Here is a 13,745-nt window from a genome sequence, read left to right on the forward strand (position 1 = left end):
GGAACAAGACACTTTTGTTTAAAGACACGCTGATGAAAGGGAAGAACAGTGAAAGAAATCAGGTCAATGCAAGGATGCCTGCAAGTCACGCAGGAAAGACAGACAGGCAGAAGGAGGCAAAGGACGAACAGCAGCTCAAAGAAGAGAAAACAAAACAAAAAATTCAACCGACACACACGTGAAGGACCTCCTGCCTCCTTGGCCATTAGGGAGACAGCCCAGCAAGTACCACGATGCGGGGGGAACTCTCTGACCCCGAGCCTCCAGCTGGGACACCCTCATCTGTGCCTAGGACGCTGGGCACAGACCCTAGCCTCACGATGACCCCGCAGACGGCCCGGACGTCCGCTACGCAGGACATGCTGCGCTGTGAACATGCAGGTCCCAGTGACCCGAGTGGACACGTCTCTACAAAAGAACAGCCCTTTCAAAGGATCCCATTTAGGTTAGAAACTAAACACAATCTGCTCGGAGGGGACCCCAGTGAGACGGGGCTTTCTCTGGCTGCCCGGCTCATACCAGGTGTGCAGGACGTCCCCACCGCACGGTGACAGTTCGGCGGGGGGGGGGTGGGAGGGGGAATGGTGGGCTAAGGGCTGTGACATCCTTGGTGCTACACCAGGAGACGTATTGAGCAAGACTTGAGTTACTGGACGTGAGAAGCGCCAGGGACGACCTGCCTCTCCCCACGCATCACCAGGCTGCAGCCGCAGCCCCAGCCCTTGTCCTGGGCCCAGCCACGGGCAGGTCTCTGGGGAGGAAGGGCATATGACATCCTGGGAAAATGTCCCTTCTCCCCCCAAGGCTCCTTTATAAAGGAGTCCAGATTGCTTGCAATGCTCAAGCCAACCTGGAGGAGGACTGAGGGACACCCCCTTTGGCTCAAAGACATGCTCCCGCTCCTAAGATGCATTCTCCAATAGTTCACACTCGGTTCAAAAATTCCAAGGACACTGGAGACCTGTGACTGACAGAGGGATGGGGGATGTGTGCACAAGTGTGCACATGTGTGGGTACGCATGCACCTGTGTGCGCCTGCGTGCACACAGGCGTGTATGTATGTATGCACAATGCACACGCATGCGCACACGTTTGCCCGCACATGCGCACACATCCCTGCCCGGTGCCCCGCAGGAGAGTCCTGCAGACGTCACGGCATCACCAGGGTCGGGGAGCAGTCAGTCGAGCGCTGGGCCGGGTGCCCGGGCAAGCAGAAAGCCGCCGAATCTCCCTGCTGACCGCGACAGGAAAGCTAAGTGTTTCCTTCCCGCCATAATAAAAAAGCCAGAGCTGCTCAAGCTGCCTAGAGCTGGTGGGTGTGCATCTCTGGGGAAGGACGACCCTCTCCCTAGGGGAGGAGCCTCTGAGTCAACGCCGTGGACGCTGCTCAGCGCCGTCTCCGAGCTGCATCAAATCCCAAAGGGAAAGCTCAGAACACGTCGTTGAGCCAAATTCAAGCTGGAGAGCTACTGAAACAGACACTTCATAGCAGCTACCCCCGGCACAAAGCCAGCCCAGAGGACAGGGAGGAGGGGCCTGGTAGCCGTGTGGACACGGGGCCTTGGGCGTGGCCAGGGGTGGTGATGGCGCCCCGTGGGCCCACTCCCCGGACACAGAGGAGGCAGAAGCCACGGGGATTGCAGTTCCCACCCTACCCGGCCGCCCACCTGGGCTTGGATCTACCTCTGGGGAGAGCCCTCTGCTGCATGCCCCCGCGGGGGACGCAGTGTGCCTGGGGCCCTCAGTGCCGGGCAGCGAGCCCACGTCCAGATCGCACACCCAGCACTCACCCCCCGGGTGCCCGTCCCCTGGCTGGATGCGTGGTGACCACTGGGAGGTGCCGGGGGAGGCCTGGGCCGAGCTCTGCGGGGGGCTGAGGCGGAAGGCTGCCCTGTGTGCCCCACTCCCACGGCCGTGGGACTGGGGTACCACCGTGTCCCTGCTCAGCCGCCAGGCTCCGAGGGCTGGCACGGCCTGCAGGGGCGCTCTGGGCCTTGTCTGGAAGCTGAGGCCCAGGTGGGGACATCCTGCCCACGCCTCATACCCGGCAGATCCCTCTCCTTAGAGCCTCATGTCCTGGAGAATCCAACTCCCTGGCTGGCTTCCCTGTCCTCTGTCCTGTAACATCTGCCAATACCTCCAGGCTCACCTCTCCCAACAACCTAGAGGCCCCATGTCTGCCAGATGGGGTGAAATTCCGCACTCGCCTGGCACCTGGGGCCTCTGTCCCTGATTTAAGACTCTGAGCTCTTCCCAAGATCAGACACCTGCCAAGAGGTATCCAACAGCGGCCTCTGGCCCGACATCCAGGGTCTCTGTGAAGCTCGCTGAAGGCTCGCGTGGGGCCCACCCCAGGGGCGGGGGGCTGTCCTATGGGCAGGAGGGGGGTTTCTGGTCACGTCATCGTCAACGTGCAGGGCAGCACCCCAGGCCCCCAAGGCTGGCACTGCAGGGTGGCCTCCAGGGCTCACTGCCCCATGCAGGACAAGTTGGCCACAGCCAGAGAGACTGCACAAGGGACCCCTGAACACACCCCCTGTGGGAAGTCTAAACCGCAGAGCAGACCTCTTGGGAAAGGCCTTTCCAGGAATCCCAGCCCAGAGCTGGCCTACTGACCCTGCCTCGTCCTCTGCAAATGGTTTAAACTTGCCAGCATCTAGCACGGGCCTCGGCTACGGGCCAGGCCTCCCCATCCCCAAGCACGGTAGGAGGAAGAGGTTTTGGTGAACGTGGGTGGCCCATCCGCACACACAGCCCACAGAGTTCCCACGACTCCTTTAAAAGCGCCCGCGTCATCAGGCGCTGCTCCTGGGCCAGCACCCGTCTCGGGGCTCCACCCAGAGGCTCCACACACCCGGGCGCAGCTTGCAAATCCCCACATCCTCGGGGACCGAAGGAGACGCCTAAGGGGAGAGTTCATGATTCAGTCGCGAAACCCTCTAACAAAGCACGACCCCTGCCGAAGCAGGGTTGTGCCAGGTAACTCGGGGTCGGTCAGACACACGGACAGTCTGGGACACCCGTGTGAACGGTGGACGGAGCCCGCATGAGCGCACGGACGACACCCACGGACCAGCGCTGGACACAAGCCGAGCTCCGAGCAGGTACCCCCACCCCATCCCCTGCTCACTCACCTCTGTCCTCCCGAGCTGTGGCCGTAGCCACCCCGGGCCGAAGGCAGACCCCCAAGTTCCCTCCAGCCTCCAGACCAGGAAGCTGTCCCTCCTGCCGGACAGGACTGGCCTGTACCTCGGGCCTTGTGAACCTCTTCCCACGGAGCCTGGGCCACTTCCTGCTGCCTTGCAGGCACCGCTCCCTAATATGGGCCGGGAGGGCTGGCCGTGACCTCCAGCCAGACATGCACCCTGGCGGGATGCCAGCCCTGGATCTGCGCCTTCCACCGTTGGGGCCCAGAGGGTCCCATGCTGGCCCTGGGTAGGCAGGGTTGTTGGGGGGCCAGGAGGTTCCAGTGGGAAGGCGCAAAGCTAGGACTCTGGTTTCCAGGGCTGACCCTGCTGGGAAGCCTGGTGCAGGAACCCGCCCCTCGAGCTCCCCCAACCCGGATCCTCACCCGCCTACAAGGGGTCTTCCCTCTCCGAGCTAAAGCCCACCTCCCTGAGCTGCCAGCCTTGGCCTCCGCTGCCCCACCCCACCCCAGCCAGGCTTCCCTCTCAGCCAGTCTCCCCTGCTCTGGGTGGGGTGGGGGGGGTGGATCTCTACCCTGCCTGACCTTCCTGGTCGGGGGGGTCTCTACCCAGCCTGCCTAACATACCCTTGGCCCCAGCAGCCACTCCAGATGTGTCTGAAGCATGACAGCGAATCACTGCAGGGACAGAGGTCAGCTCCGACCGGGGGGAGAGGAACACTGTCCCGGCGGACGCGGAGGAGTCTGGGGGACCAAGCCCCTACCTCGCCTGCAGCAGGCAGTCAAGTGGGGCAGGGGAACTGGACATGGGTCGCCAGAAAGATGGGTGCACCTGTCCGAGCAGGGAGATGGGCAGAGGGGCAGCCAGATCATGTCACAAGACCCCTCTTTGGTCACTTATTCTGTGCCTGACAGATGCCACCTGGTTGATCCCTCAGGGCAGCCTGAGGGAGGTCCAGGCTGTGCCCACCTCACGGGGTGAACTCCACTTCCCAAGGACACCACCTGCACAGCCTGCTCTCAGGGTCCCTGCCTCTCGCCCCAAGCTGTGCCCCCAGGACCCCACGGGTGCCAGGCCGGTGCTGTCCCTGCAGAGGGACCACCCTGACCCTTGACGTGTGGCTGGAAGCGCCCCCTCCTGATCCTGGTCCCTCACCACAAACGGCCCTTAAAGACCATTCGCTCCACCACCCACTTGACAAGCTGGGAGGCCAAGTCCCACAAGGAAACAGCCGTAGCACCTGGCCTTGAACCCCGGCATCCACCCCTTCTCTGGCCTTAGGACAGCTGACCGAGCGGACCCAGAGTCCAAGGTTCTGCCCAGCCAGGGAGGGTCACACAGGGCAGCGGCTGTGGGTGACCTGGAGTCTGGCTCCTGGCGCAGGGTGAGGGGCAGATGTGTGTGCCTGTCCTCTGGGGCTGGTGGGGTGGGGAGAGGGCCCCGAGGACAGGGCCCTGGGGCAAACCCCCATCGGGACTGTCACCGCTCTGCCCTTCCTGGGACGCCCACCGGCACGGTGCCCTCTGTGCCAGTCACCTGGACAGGCAGGAGCTTCGTGGCATCATGGGACACGGCACAGGGAAGGTTGGCTCCCAGGCCACCTGAAAGCCCCTGTCAGTTAATTCTCTCCTCACACAGATGAATAAACAGGGACCCTGAAAGACAAGTGACCAGTCGAAAATCACCAAGCATCTAGAACCCAGAACTCCTGCCCTTCATCTGACAGCCCACCTGCACCCCACACCCCAAACAAGGGTCTTCTTAGGAGAAGCTGCCCTTGAAAACCCACTTCTACCTGGGGAACCCTGGCCCCTGTGCCTCGCTGGGTACAGCGCTGCCACCCCCACGGGCTCCTCCCCCAGGCTTGACCAGAGAGCGGGCTGGGAGGCCAGCACAGCATCTGGCCCCTCTGGCACGTAGGGCACTCCAGCTTCCTGCCCGCAGGGTCTGCGCCTCGTGGTGCCTGGGAGATGCTCACAGCCCCGCATGTAAGAATGGCCACACTCCGGCCACCTGCTGGTCATCTGAGTAAGTGCTCCCCTCACTGCGACCGGGTTCTGAAGGGCACCAATGTTCCCCACGCTCCCCACGCTCCGGGGTCCTGGGGGGCAGGTAGTCCTGGGAAGTGGGGATTTGAGGATGAGGGGCCCTGGGGTGGCACGAGCCCCGTCCGGGGTCCCTCCACGTGGGGGAGGGCACTGCAGACCGTACCTGGCTGCGCATCGGCCGTCGTCGAACACGAAGGTCCGGTTGGTGTGGCCCCCGCCGCGCGCCCCCCTGTAAACACCCCCCGGGCTGCGCGCCCCGTCCGGGAGCGGCATTGGGCTGGCGGCGGCTGCGACTTGGAGCCGAGGAACAAACGAGTCAGGGAGCGATTGGCGACTTCTTCCCCCGCTTTGCCCTGAAACACTTTTCTCTGGCTACGGTGGGGGTGGGAAAAAAGAGCCTGTTCCAGGGTCGGTTCCGGCGCCTGTGCGGGCGCGCCCCCTGCCGGCCGCGTCGGGAACCAGGCTGGGGACGGGGTGGGGGTCCGCCCGCATCCCACCCCGGGGACCCGCCTCCATCGCGACGCTCGGCGCCCCCGTAATCCCGGGAAACAGGACAGAGGCTCTTTAAAGGCTAGAAAACCCTAAGAGCGCCCCCGGGGGCAGGAGTGCATGGTGGGAGGGGCTCCGAGAGGGCTGGGGGCCTCTGGGCGCTTCCTGTCTAAAGCGCGAGCATCGGCGATGGCGCCTGCGCTGCTCGATCCTGCCCTCGCTCTGAGCCGCTGGGATGGGCGGCCGATCAGCACCTGCCCCGCCCCCATCCCCCCACGGCACCTGTCACTCCTGCAGAGACCTGCACCCAGACCCCGTTTGTCCGTCCTCGCGGCACACCTGGGAGGCCGCTGGGCCCGGAGAGGGAAGGGCGGTCGGACCCCTGGAGGCGGGAGTGACTGCACGCTGCCACCTGCCGCCGCCGGCACCTCTGACGCGCGCGGCCGCCCTGCTCTGCTCTCGCCCCAGCCCCACACGGAGCACCTGGCAAACAGGCAGAGGAGGGCCCGCAGCCTGCTGCAACCCCACGACCCAAAGGAAGGCATCCAGGAAGCAGGGGGATCCGCTGGAGGGCCCCACACGCTCACACTGCCACCCTGGCTCAGCTGCCCCCCGCCCCCGCAGGCAGAACCCTCTGTTCTGTCCCCAGTGCTGGCCTGACCCTCAGTGAACCATAAGCGTGGCGGAAACACAGAGGAATAGACAGAGAGGGAAGGGAAGCGCCTCCCAAAGAAGGGCGAGGGACTGCGGCGTCTGGCGAGGGGGGGGGGCCGGGGGGGAGCTGAGCCAGCATCACCCGCGAAGCTCATCTCACGGCCTGGGGCACCAACCCAGCCACCCACCGCGGGGTGGTCAGTGCGGGGGCTGTCAGGGCAGAGCTGGGCCAGCCGATTTGGAGTGTGCATGGCATGTACTTCGTGGTCCTGACATCTGCAGCGAGTCTCAAGTCCCATCCCTGTTTACTTCCAGAAAACAGCAAGCTGGTCACAGATACTTTGTGTGTGTGTGTGTGTGGCGGGGGGGGGGGGGGGAACTTGGCAAAGGCATGGCTTGCCCCCAAGTCCCCAGAAGGAGTGCAGCTTGTCTCCAGGCTCAGCAGCAGTCTTACATCTTGGGGACTTTGCCTACTTCCTCCTGAGAGGAGGGTGCTGCTGCAAGAGTGCCACCCACCCCTGGCCCCCAGCAAGTCTCTGCCCTCCCCCAGGACTCCTGCCAGGGTGTGTCCATCTTGCGGGCCCCTTGGAGGTGCCCTCTGGCTGGTCAACGAGATGACTGGCATGCTGTCAGTGACGGGAAACTCTGGCAAACCCAGTAACATTCCTGAGAGCTTCAGGGAACCCAAAACTTGGCCCCTCTCTACCACGGAGGAGCCAAGCCCAGAACAACAGCGTGTCCGTCCCTCCCCAACCAGGAGCAGGAAGGGGAGAGAGCCCCAGACCCCGGCTTCCAGCCCACCTGCCCCAGCAAGGCAGCCGGCAGATGGGATCGCTCCGCCAAAGCTCCCCACTGTGCCCCTGGACACCCGGGCCAACATGCTCTGCGGGGTCTGCTCTGGCACTGCCCTCTCTTGGGCACTGGGGACCCTCCCAGGGCAAGGAGCCGGGCTTCTCACACCTCCCGTAAATGCTGGGCCGTACGTGCTGGCAGAACCGGCCATCCCCAGCCTTTCTTGGACTCAACACAGAAGCCAGGCTGTGGGCTGAGCAGGACTGGGCAGCAGGGGCCCCGCAGCGCCCCCTTCTGTCGGGAGTGCTGGCCTGGCACACGGGCCCTGGCCTCCCTGCTCCCCAACCTGACCTCAGGCCCACCCATCCTCACAGCGTCACCCTCGATCGCTTCGCGACGCGACTTCTGTCCCCTGCCCAGCCCTCCCTTTATCCCAGGCCCGGCCTCCTAGGGTCCTGCCGCCTCTCCTGCATGGCCTGACTCCATGTGCCCCATATTACTGCCCCCGCCAGTCCCCCAGCATCTGACCTGCGGCCCCAGCCTGGGCTGGCCGGCCCCTCCCCCATGCCGCCTTCAGGACTCGGGGCTGAGCAGAGTGGAGACGTGGGCCCAAGCCCTCAAATGGCAGGACCTCCCACGGCTGCACTTCGCCCATCTCTGGGTGCTCCCGCCGCCCAAAGCCCCACCCCAGGACGCCCACCCGCAGCCCTGAGCCCCTCCTCGGTTGGAGACAGGTTTCCTGCTTCCCCGGGGGCAGGGGCTCTGCTCTGTCACCTGGCTCCATCCCAGGCCCAGCACCTGGGGCGCACTTCGACCACCGCAGTGACACCTGCCCCAGCTCCCTCTTGCCTCGCCTCCCCGTGAACTCCCCCAGCAACTGCCCCCCACGCCCACGGCAGCCCACAGCACTGCTCTTTAGTCCTCCCGACTGAAATAGAGCTTTAGTACCCTCCCCTCCCCTTAAAGGTCCACCTCCCTGAAAAAGAACCAGTCTCCACTTTCCCCTTCCTCCCTCCCTTCCTTCCGTCACTCCTCCAACAAAGCCCCGGTGGGGTTCATGTCCAGCACTGGGACGGCCCCTGGAGATCCGGTGAGGTGAGCGCAGACCTGGAACCACTCACACTGAGCACTAAAAGCGGGCAGAGTGAGGTTTTTTGGGAGCCCCCTGCCCAGAACCTGCTGGAGACGGGGGCTTCGCGGAGTGAGTCTGCAGCTGGAGTGGGGGCGGGGAGGAAGAGGAGGAGCGAAGGCTCAGCCCTGAGAATGAAGGTCCGGGCCTGGGGCAGGCAGGGGGCAGGCAGAGGGCAGGGCTGGGAGAGGCAGGAAGGCCAGCCAGCCTTCAGGCAAGCCCGGGTGCTAGGGAAGGCACAGAGAGGGTGCGTGGGATCGGAGACAGGGCTGGGAAGCATCTGCATGCCTCCTGGCTCCTGAGTGGGCGGTGGCACTGGCTTAGACAGAGCATACCCTGGAAGAGGATGCCATTTGGGGGACGGGCACAAGTGAACCTTGGATCTGCAGGCCCTCAGAGGCCAGGTGGGGCCCCTCTGCCCATCCTTAACCAGCCGGAGTCCCGTAGATCTTGGCTGACCGGCCTCCCCGCTCCCATCTTAGCTCCCCTACCTGGGCCTCAACGTCCCCCGCGGGCCACACTGATCCTGAAACCTTCTCCTCCCACACCTGTAGCTCCCCGACCCCTCTGCTCTCAGGTAAGACCAATTCCTCCTGCCACAGAGGGGATCCTTCCTGCCCACCTCGCTCACGTGCCAGCCCAGGGAACTGCCTGGGCTCGTGTTGTTTCCTGCTTGGGACGCTGCCCAGCTCGGTCCTGAAAACCACCTCGCCCTGAGGACACCCTCCTGCCCCTCCCTCCACAGATTCGTCGTCTACTTGGCCCCCCAGTCGTGAGACCCTTGAGGGTAGCGCCCAGCTCGGGGCTGGCACCCAGGGGCACCCGCAGTGGGTAGGTGAGGGGAGACCCCACTGAGCGGGAGCTGGGCCGACCACCCGTAAGGGGTGGAAGAGGACCACCTACTTTGAGCACCTACCCCAGGCGCGGCTGCTTTCTGGCAACTTCTCGGCGAGAGGAGCTTCACTGCACGTGGGTAAAAGGCGGGGCAGAGCGCATGTGCGGGAGGCGGGGCGTGCACGGGTGGGGGGGGCGGGCCAGGTGCTGCCTGGGAGGGAAGCACGTGGGGGTGGGCAGAGTGCACGTGAGGGGGAGGGGCTGCAGGACGGCATGCGCGGGGCGGGGCGCACGTGCGGGCCCGGGCGTGTTGTTGCTTTCTCCACCGGCTCGAGCGGCGTGCCCATGGCGTCCAGGCGTCCTGCGTCAGACGCTGGGCTTCCCGGAGTCTCCGGCTCCGAGGGGTGCAGGTGAGAATTGGGGGGGGCGCCGGAGGGGGTCAGCTGGAACGCCCCTGCCCGGGGGTGCTCGGGGTGTCCAGACCTGGCGCTTCTATCCAATTCATATGTACCGAGTCCCCGTCCCCACCCAGCATGGCCCACCTGGGGCAGAACCCCGACCCCCGGCCCTTGCGGGGAAAGAGGGAGGGGTGCCAAGAGGTAGGGCCCAGGGCCGTGTTCCTGGGCGACCCAGGCCTTGTCCTACACCCGCCTCCCAAGATGTCCATCACCGCCTCGGGGCTCTGGGGGCGTTTTCTGGGATCCCGGAGCCCGGCGCTCTTGTCTTTTCTCGGCAGCGGCCCTTTCCTGTTTGCTACCCAGTTATGCTGCGAGGATCTCGGCCAGGGTTCAGGCCAGGCCAAGGCCCCTGCGGTGGCGAAGGGTCCAGTCTCCTGCCTCCCGCGGAACGTGCTCAGCGAGAGGGAGCGCAGGTGGGGGGCCGCGCAGTGGGGGCGGGGGTCAGAGGAGGTCAGGTTTGTGCCAGCGAGCTGGTTTCAGGTGGCTGGGACAGGCTCGTGCCGTCTGTCTGGTAAGGGAACGCTTAACACATCCCCGAGGTGAATATAACATATGCTCTTGGGGGTGGGGGTCCCAGGGGCCACCGTTGCAGCCCTTTCTTTGACCTGAAGTCCTGGGCATCTCGAGGTTGTGCATGTGCAGCCGACGCCCCCAGGCAGTGACGGCGCAGGCTTGGCTGTAGCCCGCGGCAAACACCTGGATAGCCTGCAGCTTGGGGTCGAGGGCCCTGGGCCCGTGTGTGTGCTGACACGATCCCTGAAGGGCTCAGGGGGTTCTGGTGGCTGCAGTGCTTTTTCCCGGTCAAGGCCAGACTGCCCCATGGTCGGTGGTCACTTCCCTGGAGGCAGGAAGCGGATCTCCTTGAGCTGTGAGCGCCTGCGGGCCCTGCTGCCCCAGTTCGACGGCCGGCTGGAGGACATGGCCTCGGTCCTGGAGATGTCGGTGCAGTTCCTCCAGCTCGCCAGCGCCCTGGTGCCTGGCTGGGAGAAGCAGGCTGTGAGTTGTCCTGCAGCAGCCCGGTCAGCCCTTTGGGGAGGAGCCATGGGCATCCCCCCCTACCCCCCGGGCAGCTCTGACCACCCGGCTGCCTGGCTTCCCTCCGCCCTCCGCCCTGCACTGCCAGGGCTGCTGCATTTTTGGCAGACACGCCTCCATTTGTGCACCGCACCTCCTCCGGGAGCCCCGGGGACAAGCTGTGGCCTCCATTTACGTTCCTTGTACTCTTGCCCGTGGTGCTAAGGCCAGTATGGGTAAAAGGCCCATTGCTGTGAGGTCCCTGGGCGGGCATGGCCTTCAGCTTCCCTCCCTGCCCCACCCCCCAGTCTTGAGGACACGGTCTGCACTCAGGGAGGACCTCTGGGACCGTAGGCAGGGTGGTCAGTGATGGACCACAGCCTGCTTTTTTTGGTGGGTTTTCCGGTTGATGGTCTCTGTTGCGTTTTTTGTGTTTATTTCCCTTTTTGGTTCTTGCTTCTTCGAAGGAGACGTGGCACACGCGGCAGAAGGACGTGTTGCAGCTGGCCCTGGCGAGTCAGACCCCGGCAGGTGCCCCGGACCCCGGCGTGGGAACGTCCAGCGTGACCATGTTAGTGTCCTTGGGGGGCCAGGGGACTCCCGGGCATGGTGTGTACAGACCGTTCACAGGTCTCTCCTTCTGTCTTTGCATGGTTCAGGCAGCGGGCCTCCCCGAGCTGTGCCGCTGCGGGTGTGGACGACGGTAAGGCCCCGGTGGGGGCGGCCGCAGTGCTGGGTGGGCTGCCGGCCCTGCCTGGTGAGCGTGAGCAGGTCCTTGTCCTCCCGTCGTGCCGCCCCCGACGAGGCCCACAAGGCAGCATGACGACTACACTCCTCTCATGCTGGTTGCCTGCCACGGCTGTTGGTCACTGCTTGGACCGTGGCTGCTGGTCCCCGAGTGCCACGGGAGGCGAGACTGTGCCTTCCCCCTCCCCTGGTGTGCCCATCAAGGCGGGGAGGGGTCTTGCTGTCTCCAGGGCCGGCAGCAGAGCTGGGCCCCCCAAAGAAGGTCGGGACTCAAGCTCAGGGTGTGAGGGTGCAGGGATCATACAGCAGGGTGGTCTGAGGGTGGAGTCCTTGGTCAGGAATCATGGAGATGGAGGGAGAGGTAGTAGCACGAGGGTCCCCAGGTCTGAGTTCCCCATGGTTGAGCTGAGGCCGAGTCGGCATCTCCACCAGGGAGCCTCCCTGGCCCCAGGTGTCAGGTGCCTCACCTCCGGGCATCTATCTTCTCCTGATTACTTGCTGGCTTTTTGCTCCTGAAACTCACGTGTTCCCGATGCAGGACAGAGTGGGCAGGGACTCAGGTCTTCAGGGGAGGGCCACTCTCCAGGTGGGGAAGGCTGACGCACGCCTCGCCTCCCTCACAGAGCCGCCCAGCCTGGTCCCCCGGTCTCCAGGCCTGAGTCCCTCCAAGGCGCTGAGGCCGCCCCCGCTGTGGTCTCCCCGCTCGCGGCAGCCACCCTCGCCGCTGGTGAGCGAAGAGTCTCAGAGCTGCTTGGGCCAGGCTGGGTCCCCAGCTCAAGGGACTGACAAGGCCATAACGCTGGATGCCAGGTGGGTGTCCCAGTGGTGTGTGCATGACCCGCTACACGCCTCCTCCCAGCCCTGCCCGAGCTCTGCCTGGACCCCACTGCCTGGGAAGTTTCTGCCCCCCACATCCTCGGTGTCTGCCTGGATGGCCCAGGCTGCTGGCCCAGTCCTGGAGCAGCCAGACGCTGCCATGGGGCTTTCTAACGTGTTTCTGGAAACGCTGTTGTCTCCTTAACGGTCGTCTGTTTTGGTTGACAGTAAGTGAGTTTGTGTTTTGCGAGCTCTACCAGCTGGGGCGTGGGCCGGGAGCTGCTGGGGCTGGAGAGGAAGCAGCAGCGGGCTGGGCTGGCTCCGGGCAGGCAGGAGGGTGGGCTCAGGGTCCGGCTGGGAGGGAGCACCCCGTCTGTCTCTGAACCCAAAGCTGCCTTTCAGGGCCCACGCTCTTCTCTCGAGGTGCAAGGCGTGGGGTCCACGTGGGGTGACTCAGGGTGAGGGTGTGCTTGTTGGATCCAGGTCTGTGTCGGGATGTGACGCCGAAGACGGGTCGTCCTTTCTGCTGACTGCGAGTCCCGACTGGTGGCTGGGTGAGTGGGGGACGCTCGGCCTGGGCCACCTTCTCCCCTAACCCGGGACGGGCTTTGGGGTCTGGGTTGGTCCTGTTGCGGGCTGGGCGGGCAGCTGGGACTGTTGTGGAGATGGGATGGGGTCCACCTTGCTGTGTGACACTAAGGTTCCAGCGTCTGTCTCTGAGCTCCCATTTTCTTCTCTGCTGGTGGTTTTGGGGACCACCGGTGGGAATGACAAGTGGTGTGTGTGTGTGTGTGTTGCGGGGGAGTTACCTGTGAGCGTGAGTGCACGGCAACACGGGGTTGCTTGTGTACGGCTGCGCGTCAGTTTCAGAGTCTTCTCCCGAGACCTTGTCCCCACAGAGGCGTCTGGATGTGCTATGAGTCCCGTCTCTGCAGGATTTGGCGTCACGGGGAGGGGGAGCCCCTTCCTGGTTTTGGCGCTCCTGGGTCTCGAGCAGGGCCGGCGGGAGTGGGCCCACCCATCTGGTCAGGGGTCCTCTGCTCCCACCTCAAGGATGAGCAGAGGGCTTCCTGGTTGGGTGGGACAGATGGGCGGGGGAGCCCCTTCCGCACGCTGTGTCCACTCTGCGTGCCCTGGGGTACCTGCCTGCTCTGCTGACGTGTCCCGTCTGCTTCCAGGGTCCCTGGAGGGCAGAGGCAGTAGTGCCCCTTCTCGGCTCCCCGCCAGGAGCAGCCCGCTGGACAGGGCAGAGCCCAGCTTCCTGGGCGACCACGAGCCCGGCTCCCAGGATCCCCCAGACGGGCCCCTGGAGCCATGGAGCTCAGACGTGAGCTGCCCCAGCTCGGCCCTGCGGGATGAGGTAGACAGCATCTTCCCCGACTTTTTTGCTTATTGAGGGCCGGGTCGTGCCAGGCCGCGGGGCACGGGGCCTTTGCAGCAGCCCGTGCCACACGCTTGAGCGTTATATTTTGGGTTTGGGCTGCAGCTGTGCTCTAATTCCAGCGAGGCTGGTGGGGCTGTGAGGAGCAGAGGCTGAATATTAAAGAGGAAAAGCAGTTTTTCTGGAGGAAGCAAAACTTGTGCAGCTTTCGTGTAATTAACGCGATTCACTGGGCAG

At 64.6% G+C, this 13,745-nt stretch overlaps 2 protein-coding genes across 11 annotated transcripts in view; one reads left to right on the forward strand and one right to left on the reverse strand.

Annotated features, from left to right (window-relative positions):
- Nucleotides 1–9,212, reverse strand: part of KCNT1 (potassium sodium-activated channel subfamily T member 1) — a 72,189-nt gene extending 62,977 nt beyond the window's left edge. For 3 of the 4 annotated variants that reach the window (XM_082469348.1, XM_082469347.1, XM_082469339.1), the window contains exon 1: nucleotides 5,358–5,482. In XM_082469348.1, the coding sequence (XP_082325474.1) occupies nucleotides 5,358–5,467 (110 nt within the window). In that variant the 5' untranslated portion in view covers nucleotides 5,468–5,482. Of the gene's footprint in view, nucleotides 1–5,357; nucleotides 5,483–9,174 lie in introns of those variants that run through there. The other variant, XM_082469337.1, reaches the window with a different exon arrangement.
- Nucleotides 8,353–13,694, forward strand: SOHLH1 (spermatogenesis and oogenesis specific basic helix-loop-helix 1). Of its 7 annotated transcripts, XM_082469380.1 has the most exons (9): nucleotides 8,355–9,089; nucleotides 9,180–9,227; nucleotides 9,854–9,963; nucleotides 10,357–10,546; nucleotides 11,032–11,135; nucleotides 11,224–11,267; nucleotides 11,935–12,121; nucleotides 12,611–12,681; nucleotides 13,306–13,694. In XM_082469380.1, exons 4-9 carry the CDS (start codon nucleotides 10,370–10,372, stop codon nucleotides 13,521–13,523), a joined length of 801 nt encoding a protein of 266 aa, XP_082325506.1. In that variant the 5' UTR covers nucleotides 8,355–9,089; nucleotides 9,180–9,227; nucleotides 9,854–9,963; nucleotides 10,357–10,369; the 3' UTR covers nucleotides 13,524–13,694. The 7 variants fall into 7 exon arrangements, with proteins under 7 accessions (XP_082325507.1, XP_082325508.1, XP_082325506.1 ...); XM_082469381.1 differs by having other exon boundaries at nucleotides 8,353–9,227; nucleotides 10,128–10,546; XM_082469382.1 differs by having other exon boundaries at nucleotides 8,353–9,227; nucleotides 10,362–10,546.
- Nucleotides 13,695–13,745: the final 51 nt, after the last annotated feature.

Source organism: Balaenoptera physalus, assembly GCF_965194825.1.
Source record: "Balaenoptera physalus genome assembly, chromosome: 7".
In the NCBI taxonomy this organism is placed as follows: domain Eukaryota; kingdom Metazoa; phylum Chordata; class Mammalia; order Artiodactyla; family Balaenopteridae; genus Balaenoptera; species Balaenoptera physalus.